The sequence below is a fragment of the Crocodylus porosus genome, unplaced genomic scaffold, assembly GCF_001723895.1.
Source record: "Crocodylus porosus isolate Cpor-Errol unplaced genomic scaffold, CroPor_comp1, whole genome shotgun sequence".
NCBI classification, from domain to species: domain Eukaryota; kingdom Metazoa; phylum Chordata; order Crocodylia; family Crocodylidae; genus Crocodylus; species Crocodylus porosus.
This window is the reverse complement of record NW_017728943.1, coordinates 111,903,456-111,915,940: the sequence shown is the minus strand read 5'-3', so window position 1 is coordinate 111,915,940 and position 12,485 is coordinate 111,903,456. Positions and strand designations below refer to the sequence as shown.

The following is a 12,485-nucleotide window of genomic DNA, read 5'->3' as shown; positions in this document are numbered from 1 at the left end:
CCCCCCCCCCCAGGCTGGTCATAGGCTATATTCCCAGCCTCTCAATGAACAGTTAATAGAAATCTGCTTTAAGCATTTTTTTAAATTAGACACTTTTCCTAAGTATCAAATACACTAAAATGTGCAGTGTAAATGCTGCCTCTTGCAAGCAAGCTGTTGTAAGATTCATTCACACTTCAGTATGAAGATGATAAACCTTGTTCTGAAATGAGGTTTCTTGCTTGATTTGTATTAAAACCTGGTTAAAATATTGTTTGAATTGCTTGGATTTTTAAACTCTGTACTTTGTGCAAGGCAGTGGTGGTAAATCTGATATTTAAACCTACTAGTGCAACTCTTTGTTATAGCAGTTCTATGTACTGAAAGACTTCAGTGTAAAAAAAAAAAAAAAAAGCACAAGAACACTTTTTCCAGACTTTTTTACAATCTTGTTTAAAACTTCCTGAAGACATAAGGAACAATGAATAGTTGCATGATAGTCATTTTATTTCCAAATCTAACTCTTCCTCATTTAATTTCATTTAGGCGTCTGCATTAGTGATGGTCAGAAACGTATTATTGCTGGAAGACCAAGCAAAATGTTAACTTATCAGGATCAAGTGCTGAAACTGGTCTATGAGGGGGGAGATCTTTGTCCAGCGAATTCTGCATTGAAACACAGAAGTCACTTTAGCTTTGTGTGCAAATCAGATGCTGGAGATGGTCAGCCTGTTCTCTTATCTTTTGATGAACAGACTTGCACGCATTACTTTTCCTGGCATACTTCTCTAGCCTGTGAAGAGGAGGTAAGGATCCACAAGCTGAAGTTTTGACAAGGAAACCATAGTCACAGTGCTACAACACTGCTGTTAATGTTTAGATTCTTCATTTCAGAAGATAAGCTTCTTCTAATACAGAAGTTCTTTGTGAAGAGACCTCTGCTAGGCTTTCTGCGTGGGGATAGCTCTTCATACAGGAAGTATTTGTTTTGTCTAGCTAATGAAGCAGCAGTAAATGCAGTGTATGGTGTTTGTGTAATGGAAAGTAAAAGTTTGGCTCTAGTTAATAAGCCCCATTTAAGAGAGAATGCAGGACAGGGTGGCACCGTCTGCCTGACTTCAAACTGCATTAGTTTTCACACCTCCAAGCCCTGCAAAGGGAAGTCTTTTGGGTAATGTTCCTAACTAATCTATTAGGAAGACCCTACCTCTCCCAACCAGAACAGTACCAGGCTCATTTTCAGCTTAACCACTGAGTTTTGGTATTTGCAAGTTAATTTATTTCATGATTTGTGTGTATATGCATCTTTTCTTGAAAATGCTGTGGATGGAATAGATTATTGTATGACCTTCAGAGTGAACTTCTCTAGTGCATTGTACTGGGCATCAGTGGCCCTGTTATAATGGCCACAGATTGTAATGATCATAGTGGTCCTTTTCTGTCTCTAAAACTGGACACTGATAAGAGCATGTTGCTCCCAATTAAATTCTTTGATTCTGATAACACTGAAACCTTTAATTTTCAATAATGCCAGTAAATATAAACTTGCTAAAAATAGCAGCCTTGCTTATACAATGAAAAGTTTACTGCATTATCAACTAATGATTTGAGTATTTCACTTTAAGTGTAATCCTGTGCCTATTTTTAGATTATTGTGAAATTTGTCTGAATTTCAGTGGCTACGTGTATTTGCAGACTAATATTTTCTCATGTCCTGTAGCCTAGATGCATTAAGAGTCCCTTAAGGCATTTGCTCTAATGATCTTGGGTTTGTTTGGAAGCTCTCATTTTGAAAATGCATTTACCCTTTTTTCCCAAGTGTAACTTCCCCTTTCTGACCAAAGGGTGTCATTGCAGAACAAACAGTTCCATGAGAACATCAAACATGTTTCTTAACAGGTGAAATGCTCGGTGTTGAATGGCAGCTCAGTTATTGACCTCTCCCCTTTGATCCATCGAACGGGTTATTATGAGGCATTTGATGATGATGATCTAACTGACCTCACTCCAGACTTCTACATTAATATTTGTGAGCCTCTCAATCCAATCAAAGATGTCAACTGCCCTCCTGGGGCAGCAGTCTGCATGGTTCCTGTTACTGGTCCTCCTATAGTAAGTACAGTATCCAGAAACCACTGGAATACTGAGAACTGACAAATGTATCCTGAAAACCTCCCTGATGTAGTGAAATGTCTTGTTTGGAGTCAGGATTGTTGAGGGGGGTGAAGGAAGCTGCAAATAGATTAAAACGGCATCTGCAAAGGTCTGTCCATTATGCATCTTCTGCTGTTAGTGTCTGCATTTTATCCTGAATGAGATAATCCCTGGGATTCCAAGCTCCCCTGTCAGTGTCATGCTGACAGCTCTTACTGATGGACCAAAACCTGTAAGCAAATATCTCCATCTCCTGGGTTTTCATTAAAAATAGCTGCTGAATACTTTAGTTAGTCAGCAGAAAACTAACTAGCCACCTTGTGTGGCAGAGGAGAGTGTATTAGTTTTCCTCACTGACCTATCTAAAAGGTGAAGCAGAAATGTAACAGTGGGAAAGATTTACAAAACTTCACAAGAAGATTTGATGACCAGGTACAGCTAAAATACCATGATAGAGTTTGAAGGTGATAGCACAGTCTTAGGCAAGACTGGCAGGGATACTAATGTTCTTTTACTGAAATGTGCTACCCTTAAAGGAAGTGGGGAGGGGCAAATAGACAAATGAAAGTACTTCAGACGGTTAAATTCCTTTTGACTTGTTCTAAAGATGTATCTGTTTCTAAGGAGAGCAATTATAGGGAATGACTTCCAGGTATACTTGACCATGCTTGCTCCAGCTCAATCCAGTAGAACCAGGGGTTCTTAACCTGGGGTCCACGGACCCCCCAAGGGGTCTGTGGATAGATTTCAGGAGGTCCATGAACTTGGATGGGAGAAAAATGACATCTTTATTTTCACTAACCTCTAACTGAAATTTAGCATTTCCTTCAATTATGAATGTAGGCAAAATGAATGTATTTTGATGACTGTATTTCAATATAATTGGTTTCCTTTGTAATCCTATGTATGTTATTTTATGCATTTAAAAACATTATTCTGAGAAGGGGTGCATAGGCTTCACCAGACTGCCAAAGGGGTCCATGGCACAAAAAAGGTTAAGAACCCCTGCAATAGAAGATGTAGGGATTCAGTTCTTTTGATATCAGTCAGTTCTTGATATGCATTTTGTTAACAAGTGTGCTTTGCTTATTTAGGATATTGGTCGCATTACTGAACCTCCCACTTTAAATCCTGCAACAAATGAAGTCCGTATTACTTTTAACAGTACCACGCCTTGTCCAGCAGACGGAAAGCTCAACTATACTTCCCTTATAGTCTTCCAGTGTGAAAGAGGAATAGCTATGGTAAGAAGCATTCACATATTGGAATGAAAAGAGCTACTAAAAGCAGGAGGATAAAATATATGAGTATATAGAAATGAGCACCAGTCAGGGAGTGTTGCTTTTGCTTAGTGTAGTGATTTTGAAATGTTCTTGACTGCATATAGTTAGCTGCAAAATATTACTGCTTATATCCCTTACGCTTGATGTCTCTGCATGTTCATCCCATAGGAGAAGTGACACAGACATCAGCATGTGACAGCCCTATTATGCACTGCACATCATTCAAAAGCCCCACTGTCATTATTAAAATTTAGGCACATTTCCTTTGGGACAATGTTTCGTATCCCAGTTTGAAAGCCACTGGCTTAGTGGATTTTTGTTTTAAACTTTTATGCAAGGACAGTGACTATTAAAGAAGATGCTTGCAAAGTAAATAGCCCAATTCAATTGTTTTTAAGGTGCATTTTTTTCCTTTGGGTATGGCAGGCTATGTGGGTTAAAAAGCTGAATCAGCTAAGTGGGGAATAACTTTAAGCTCTGATTTTTCAGTAACAGCATTCAATGATTCTTTTTAACCCTGTACCAGAAGTCAGAAAACCTGAACTCTGTAAAGCTTTCTTCTGTCCTGCATTGAGTTTCCATGTTTTTTTAAAAGGTGATTTGTTTCTTAGGCATGTGAGATGGGAAGTGCTAGGGGAGGTTGCCTGGCTGCCTGTATTTTCAGGCTAGGTACAGAAATTGCACACAAACTGGTATAAGTGATTGGAAACTGGTTCAAGTATAATACAACAGAAGTTCAGTGCACATAACCCACTTTCAAAATGGATGCAACTAGGTTTAAGATAAGCCTGGATGGATGAAGTATTGGACTTAACTGACTTATATTGAATCAGTTTTTATTGAACTTCTGTCCCAAATGCCTTCTAGATTCAAGTTTGAATTCAACCCTCCAGCCACTCATGATGCTTTGCATCTCTTCTGCAAACCTCCGATGCAGAGTGTGTGGGCTAGCCTTGGTCCAAGCTGTCTGTTTCAGCTGAGCAGGGAGGCATGCTCTAGCAGCTGCCCCTCCCCAGCTTCTGCCCTGGACCACTGCAAGCATGTGGCTGCATTTCTGGTATGAAAAGTGAATGTCTGTTCACTTGCCTATCAATTCAATCAGTACAGCTTAGACCTAACATACAAAGATTCAACCTCAGGCTTTTTGATTACCTGTACTTAGCCTGACTGTTTTTTCTACAGAATTACTGTGTAGCTGAGTAGATACCAAACCAGAATCCTTTTTGCTAAGTTAAGTACTCTCTTTCCTGACCAGGGATGTACTTCTCAAGTGCTCAGATGCATGTCCAAGGTGTTCTTCTAATGTAGCTATAAAAAATAAATCACATTCATCTTGCTGAAATTCTTGTTTTAGAGCCTAACCAAAGTTCGAAAATGTCAGATGGAAATATTCTTTCCCCATGAAGTTGACAATTTTGGTTTGAAGTCTCTTTTTAAACAAAATCGGGAAGGGAACAAAACTATCTTAATTGAACTAAAGCTGAATTTTATTGATTTTTATTTATTTATTTATTTATTTTTTGCCTTTGAGATTCTTCTGGAACTTTTTAGCTTTTGTTCAATGCCAAACAAAGCCAAATTTTGAACTTTCATGGAAAACAGAGTTTTATTTTTTTCATCCTGCAAATCCTTTAGATGAGATACAAAATGGATGCTTTGGTGCTTGCAAAATGTTCAGTCTGTAGCAGGTGATAGCCCTGAACCAAGATTAGTCAGTTAAGACTTCTGACTGCTAAGTAACTGCAGAAATATAATTGAAACCTCTAATGCTACTTTGCTGTTTTGGTAACAGGGGAAGCCAAAGATGATAAGAAGACTTGACTGCAGCTTTGTGTTTGAGTGGAGCACTCCGCTAGCGTGTCCTGATCAAGTGAAAACTTCAGGCTGTTCTGTGACTGATGAACAGTTGCATTACACTTTTGACTTGGCCAGCCTTTCTAAAAACACATACAAGGTAACCCAGTTGCTATTGCTTTGCCCATATTAGGAGTGGGAAATTTATACTCTGAATTTAAAGCAGTAACTTTCATTTTAAGTAAACTGTGAGAACACAGTACCTGTTCTGTGCCAGCTCCAGCTGCCCCAGGGAGAACTTGCTGTTCCATTTGGACTATTTGTGTTGCCACCCAGAATTCATATGCAAGTAAACACTAGTGTAACTTGCATCAGTATTTGTAGTATGCTGTTTCATGGTGCACTGACACCCAGCTAAGGCTGCTACCTAGAGTGCTGTCTTTCAGATCCTCACCACTAGATGGCAGAGTAGCCAGTAACAAGTTGCCTTGAGTTGAGGGCCAGCTCCATTCAAAATTGCCTTGAACTGCAGATGCCCTTTGTGCCTCTTGTGTAACTTACTGCTGCCATGCTCTGACTATGCCAGAATGACTCTTGGTAACTTGATTCCTACTTCATGTTTCCAGAGGTGTCTAGGCAGATTACAGCAGTGAAATGTGCTGTGTGTCCACACTCATATCACTTTGGCTATAGACTACTTACTGGACTTAGAGAATTCTTCTGTGCTCATTCCAGTTGAGCCCTATGCCAAATTTTGAGTGCATGGGAAATTCTTGAAGAATATTGCCTGCTTGTTATCCCGTGTCATTTATTTTTCTGACTTATGGGCCACTGTTCGGTGTCCATGCAGATCTTGTCTGGCTCCAACAGTTACCATGTTGGCGTGTGTGCTAAAGCAGTAGATGTACCGCAAGGAAAATGCAAAGATGGGGCAGTATGCCTGGTGTCTGAAAACAGTGCTGCTTCCTTTGGAAATGTCAAAGAAATGAAAATGGATTACAGGCATCAGGATGAAACTGTCATTCTGCAGTACACAAGGGGTGATCAGTGCCCTCCAGGTAAGATCCCATAACTGACTCTGTGTACTTCTACGTTTAAAATGAATTGCAGCTGTCAAGAAAATAATTTTACTGTTTGAAAGAGGCAATCTTGGCTTTTATTGTAACTTAATGTGTTTTCATTTGTGATCTATTAAATTCTAATGCTAGAGGACAGCCTTTCTTTGCAAACTATAACCCGTGCAACAGACAGTAGGTTTGAAATAGCTAAATGATAGCTTTTTATCTCTTTGTTTAGGTTACTGTATTGCACCAAGTATGGTATCTGAATGCTTCTGGATGTGACATCCATACCTAACTAATTGTGCCAGTGAATTTCAAAATATGGTGGATGGAGGGGTGGCGGTGAGCAGAATAAATCCAAAAAAGTATACCTAGTAATGAGAATATTTTGTGTACTGACATGTTGCCTCCACTTTCAGTGACTGAAAAGGGTGAACTTTGTGTCTTCCCCTTCAAGTATAAAGACAAGAACTATGAAGAGTGCATTACAGATGGAGAAGGAAAACCATGGTGTTCCACAACCAGGGATTATGACAAAGATGGAAAATGGGGATTTTGTGGAAATGGTTAGTAAGAAGTTAACCTGGGTATGAAGTGTATGCAGTTCATAACTGGACCAAATTACCAAAGGCACCAATAAAGGACCTTGGTATAATAGCAATCAAAAGGGACCACTGGGAAAAGGTGGGAGAGGGGATGCATTGTGTGGAATAAATAGGTTTGTCTGAATACAAGTATCTTGCATGAACTTGTAGAAAATTGTCAATCATCAGAATATGGTAAAAAGCTTTACTTAATGCAGGGCAGTCCAACTCATGTGGAACAAGATTCTTTGTTATTGGCATAATGTTATATGAAAACTGTTTGGTAAATCTAGGAGGTAGAATGCAACAACTGCATATGTCCTAAAAACCAAGATTCAGCTCTCTTTGCTAGCAGTGTAGAAAAACAGGGCTTCAAGGGACCACAGAAGGTCATCTACTTCAAACCTCCTGCTCAAAGCAGAACATCCCTGTCTAAATCATCCTACTCTGGTGTTTTTCTAATCTGCATTTAATTTCCAGTGACTGCAGTTCCACAGCCTATATGTTCTGCTGCTTTACTTTCATGGTTAAAACATTATTTCTAATATCTACTTGAAATCTCCTTACTGGCTATGTAAACCAGCTGCTGCCAGTCCTGTTGGGAATAAAATGAAAGGATCTCTTTCTGTGCCATGTATGACTCCTGCAGGTTCTTTCTGGCAGGTCTGAAGTCTTCTCTGTTCTTTGGTTATTTGTACATGCAACCTTTTTTTTTTGTCCTGAGTGCAATGTTTCCCACATCCTGTTTTGTTTTTGTTTGGGGTTTTTTGCATCATTTTTCTTCAACTTATTAAGGTTGTTTTGAATTTTCATTCTGTTATTTCAAATGTCTGCTGCCCATACCAGGCTCAGTCTAATCTGAACACTCTTCTACCCAGTTGTCAGTTCTGCAATGCAGTAATTACAAATGCCTTTAAACATCTTCAGGTTCTTAATCATCCTTAATGATTCTTCTCATAGTGGTTGGGAATCGGGAATCTACTATTATTTTCAAGTGTGATGAAAATGCTGGCGAAGGCACCCCTCAGTTTTTGACTGAGACACTTGGCTGTGCTGTGACATTCGAGTGGAAGACACAGGTGGTTTGTCCACCACAGAAGATGGAATGCAAGTTTATCCAAAAGCACAAAACATACGATTTGAGAGTGCTTTCTTCCCTTACAGGATCTTGGGTCTTCTCCTATGAAGGGAGCTCGTGAGTTCATATTTTAATGTTCTTTTCATCCACTGAATAGCTTCTGTCCTAAAGTTAAGAGGGTATTATCAGTATTCAATAGACCATGTTCAGTAGTTTATTTTAACTTGGTAGGATTTTTCCAATATACAGTTCTTTAAATGGATGTCAACTGGATAAAAGTTTTATAAAAGCCAATTGTATCTTTTAAATATTTTAGCTGTTTCCAAACTGAGATTAGGTTTTAACATAAGATGTCACCATTTAGCACAAAATTCACTTTCATATGTCAATAATTCATTGATACAGCACTTCTAAGGTGTTTGTTTGCATATTTAATGAAGAGGAATACCTTGGTTTGACCTCAGAGTAAGCTTTTTAAACATGGTGCAATATCACATGTAATTAACTCTCACTTTGTGTTCACTGTTTCATTTCCAGTGGAGGAAATACTTCAAGTCTCTTTTTTCCAAATGCCAATGACTGTTGCACAGCTGATTGAGTGTGGGGTGGGGGGAGGAGTCTCTGCTTTTTCAACTGCCTATTTGTGATTAAAACAAAATGGAGAGGAGGCCTGCCTATGCTGAAGACTTAAAAGGTCATTGAGACCAGAAACAATTCAACTATACTCCCTCATTTAGTCTGTTCTAAATGTAAATTTTGTTTTACATTTCAGTCTACTTCAAGGTGACATTATTTTATGTGTTGGTTAAAACTACAATTTTAGTTCACTTCCATCCAACTGTAACTTTTTGTTATAAGTGTGTACTTAAGTTGGTAAGAAATGTCAAATGAGTTTTATTTAAAAAAATAAAATCAAGTAATTCAACTTGGGAATGCTGGCTAAAAACCCTGCAGGGTTTTGTAGTTCACACACTGCTTGCCTCAGCTCATTTATATGAGTCTTTAAAAATAATTTGATTACAAGTCATTACAATGAAGAAAGCCAAGCTACTTTCAAAATATATGAATGGTATATTTGTCTTCCCTGCTCCTGTTTGCTTAGCATACGTTTATTTCAAAGAGAATCTCTGTCTGCTAGTGATGTGGGTTTTTTTCATGCTGTAGGTATTACATGAATCTTTGTCAGAGAGTATATGAAGGACCCACAGGCTGCTCTGACAGAGCTAGTATTTGCAGAAAAAGCCGAAATGGTGCTGTTCAGGTGTTAGGACTTGTTCACACACAGAAGCTGAATGTGACAGGTACAATAATCCTTCTGAACTTCTGTTAATGATAATTTTGTTAATTGTTTTACAAGGACCTAGTAATTATGCTGAAGTTCTTATGTGAAGACTGCAGAAGAACTGTCGTCTTGCCTGTAAGCTTTTTATTGTTAATGGGACTCCAGCTGCATCATTTTTCAGCACAGGGATGAGTACAAATGAGCTCTAGTTAAAACATCCCCACCACTGTTTTTCAGCGGGAGAACGCTGATGCGCATGATGCTCCAGGCGCTTTAGAGCGGTTCTTGAAGTGTCTCTAATTAAATCCCACCCCCCAGAGCTAGTCTGTAAACAGTAAAAATAGTACACTGTTTGAGAATGTGGAGGGGAATTTTACAATGTATCAAGAAAACTTGTTGCAATACAAATTGAGGACAGATTTTTTTAAATTTTAAACCTTGGGGGAAATTGTATGCAAGAGTTGCATAGTAATGGTTTGTCTGGAGTGATTTGGAATTTGGATGTTGTGCTGATTATTACAAAATACTGTAATCTGACAGAGTGTCTGATGAAACACCGATTTAGTTCTTTATACAATTTTAAACATCTAGCTGTAGTTTGTAAGGAGAACTACAAGGACCCTAGTGTCTCTTTCTTTTCAGATGATAAAGTATATATTAGTTACTCCGGTGGACAAGAGTGTAGCGAAAACAAGAAAGCAACAACTGTTATAGAACTGAAATGTGCAAAAACAGTTGGCAAGCCTGTGTTGCAACGGTGAGTAAAAGTTTTTGACCCTCAGGTGTTAGTTAACCATTTATGACTACTACTTCCTATTGGTTACTGCCTGAAAGAGACAAACTGTAAGTGAAGATCTTGCAATCTTTTTGCTCTTTGGCTGTGCAGGACTCGACATGCCAGGGTTCTCACTAGCGGCAATGTCTCCTGTTCTTGTTGTCTGTTGCTCTGACGTTAGAGGTATTATGAAAACATACTAGGAGGATGTGACATGAACAGATCTTGATTTTAAGAACTTTGATTAGTAACTTTTGAGATTCTTTTGATGAAGGTGTCTGGCTTGAAACTGCGGTTGGGACATAGTATATTCTTAATTCCAGAAGGTCCAAGTAGTTGCAGCAAGTAAGTAGCTTTGAGGAGAGAATGCCTAGCTTATAACTTCTAATGCAGTAGTTTTCACCTTTTTTAGTCAGGGCACCTCTCCATAACTTTTGAATTTGGTGGCAGCCTGAGGACCACTGTTATACTGCCTCAGTCACTAATGCATGTAATGCCAGGCATACAGTCATGTAAGTTCATTTGAAAGACTGAACTTTCATCTCAGACTGCCTACCCCCCATCACTTTTTATGCCAATAGACTGAAATGAAGCAGTAAGTTCTTTGCACTTTAAGTGCTTGTTTCTCTCTGTGCTCATGACTGTACAGGGATCTCTAATAAAGCAAACTTAGCAGTAGGCTGCAGAGCAGGCTGATTAACGTTTAGAATATTACAGTGGAGTGTGCCAAAACATCCTTCTTACTATCTTGTCCATGCAGCCCTTAAATTGGATGGATCCAAACTTTGACCAGCATCAGGTGGTTAAAGTGCAGTGTGGTAACTCATGTTGCCCTTTTTCTGGCTGTGTGCTGCAGAAGGGCTGCAGGAGTGGCTTTTGAGCCACATACTGAAGTCGTTGACTGGAGTTCAAAATAGCTCGTTTCTCTCATGCCAAAATGCTTGTCTTTTTCCTCTCTCCCACCCCCACTTAATAATTAAAGCTACTTGCTTAATTAACATACAACTGGTATGTGATTTATAGTGGCAAGCAAAGACAAGATATCGGACTTGAGGAAGGGGCCAAAAGCAAGACTTATCTTTCCTGTAGAACAGTGGTTCTCACTCAAGGTACAGGTGGTGCTGTCACCATGCCTCCTGCAGAGCTGGACTGGGAAGTGGCCATGGTGGGAGCACAGAGGTGGAATTATCCCATGTGCCCGTGTTTCTGGGAGGAGCATATAGAGCTGTACTTGGAAAGGCTGTGGCAAGACCATCTGTTCCTGATCTGATTCCTCACAAGGCACATGGCTACAGTGTTGCTTGCACCCCTGAATGGGTCTTGTGGCACCCTGGGTGCTACAGAACCCTGGTTTGAGGATGACAGTTCAAGTGGTAGCTCTAGCCACAAGGTTCACTGTGTCTTCTTGTGGAATAAAAGTCATAGTGAGCAAGGAACTCAAGTTCAGAAACTTCTGGTAGTGTTTTTAAGTTAAAGGCTGAATATCAATCAATTTTGGGCAACTTTGAATTTTTGATTGTCCGTCACTTAAACCGGAAGGTGTACAAGAGAATTTCTATTTGTTGCATTTGTAATGCCAGTCAATTTTCCTCTGGTTTGGCTCCTCCCTGTTGTTTGATACTAGGATGCTGTTGCAGTGGAATGATTGTGGTAAGTACCTAAGTCCTAGAAAGAGAAACCAGCAGGATTGTGGGGATTGCAAACCAAATTTTCCTTGCTGTTCTGTGATGTACAGCTTGAATCAGAAAATTCTGAATAAATTATTTTCAATTACATAGACTAGGAGTTGGCAACCTACAGTCTACAGGCCAGATTCAGCCCACAGAACTGGAGGGCTTCCTCGGTGCTGGGCCTGGACAGTTTCAGCAGTGCCTGCACCACTACTGCTACTTCCCACCCTGCCCCACTTCTTGTCCCTACTGCCATGTGAGCGCAGCCTTCCAGCTAGGAGGGAGCTGTGCTTATGCTCCAGCCAGGAAGTAGGGGCTGGGAGAAGTGGTGGTGGTATAGTTCCCAGCTGGCCTCTGACTTACTGCTGAAGTGATCTGGCTAATGTCAGACTGAAGCCAGGTTGTTCCAGCCTGTGGCTTGTTAAAGGTTACCAGTCACTTAATTAGAAGCAGGGAAGGGAAGGGAGTAGCTACAACATGTTCGTTCATTTTCAGAATTTCTTTCCTTTAATTTTTTTTCCAAAAAAATTCAGTCAAAGCTTTTAACTGGTTTTCTGGCAGGGATAGAAGTTCTTGGGGTGCAACTTGCAGTATGCTTATTAGTACGTCAGTGCGAAGCAGGAAGTGTTTGCTTTGGATTTGGCAGATTCAGGGGGACAGTGATTTGATTCGAAGACTCGAATTGTTGTCCTGATTCAATTCGGCTGAATTGGATCCAAAGATTCAGTCATAGACTAAACCATGCTGGACACAGCTCACCATGCTGGACACAGCTTCCACCAGCTTGTAAGTCTGTTGTGGAGGGGGGAGGGAAGGGCTGTGGGG

General features: G+C 39.8%; 1 protein-coding gene across 1 annotated transcript in view; it reads left to right on the top strand.

Annotated features, from left to right (window-relative positions):
- IGF2R (insulin like growth factor 2 receptor) overlaps positions 1-12,485 on the top strand; it is a 94,113-nt gene that overhangs the window by 67,172 nt on the left and 14,456 nt on the right. Inside the window, exons 34-42 of the mRNA XM_019550001.1 lie at positions 526-785; positions 1,879-2,091; positions 3,228-3,377; positions 5,209-5,370; positions 6,061-6,268; positions 6,691-6,837; positions 7,816-8,050; positions 9,098-9,234; positions 9,858-9,972. Of these exons, the coding sequence (XP_019405546.1) occupies positions 526-785; positions 1,879-2,091; positions 3,228-3,377; positions 5,209-5,370; positions 6,061-6,268; positions 6,691-6,837; positions 7,816-8,050; positions 9,098-9,234; positions 9,858-9,972 (1,627 nt within the window). The remainder of the gene's footprint in view (positions 1-525; positions 786-1,878; positions 2,092-3,227; positions 3,378-5,208; positions 5,371-6,060; positions 6,269-6,690; positions 6,838-7,815; positions 8,051-9,097; positions 9,235-9,857; positions 9,973-12,485) is intronic.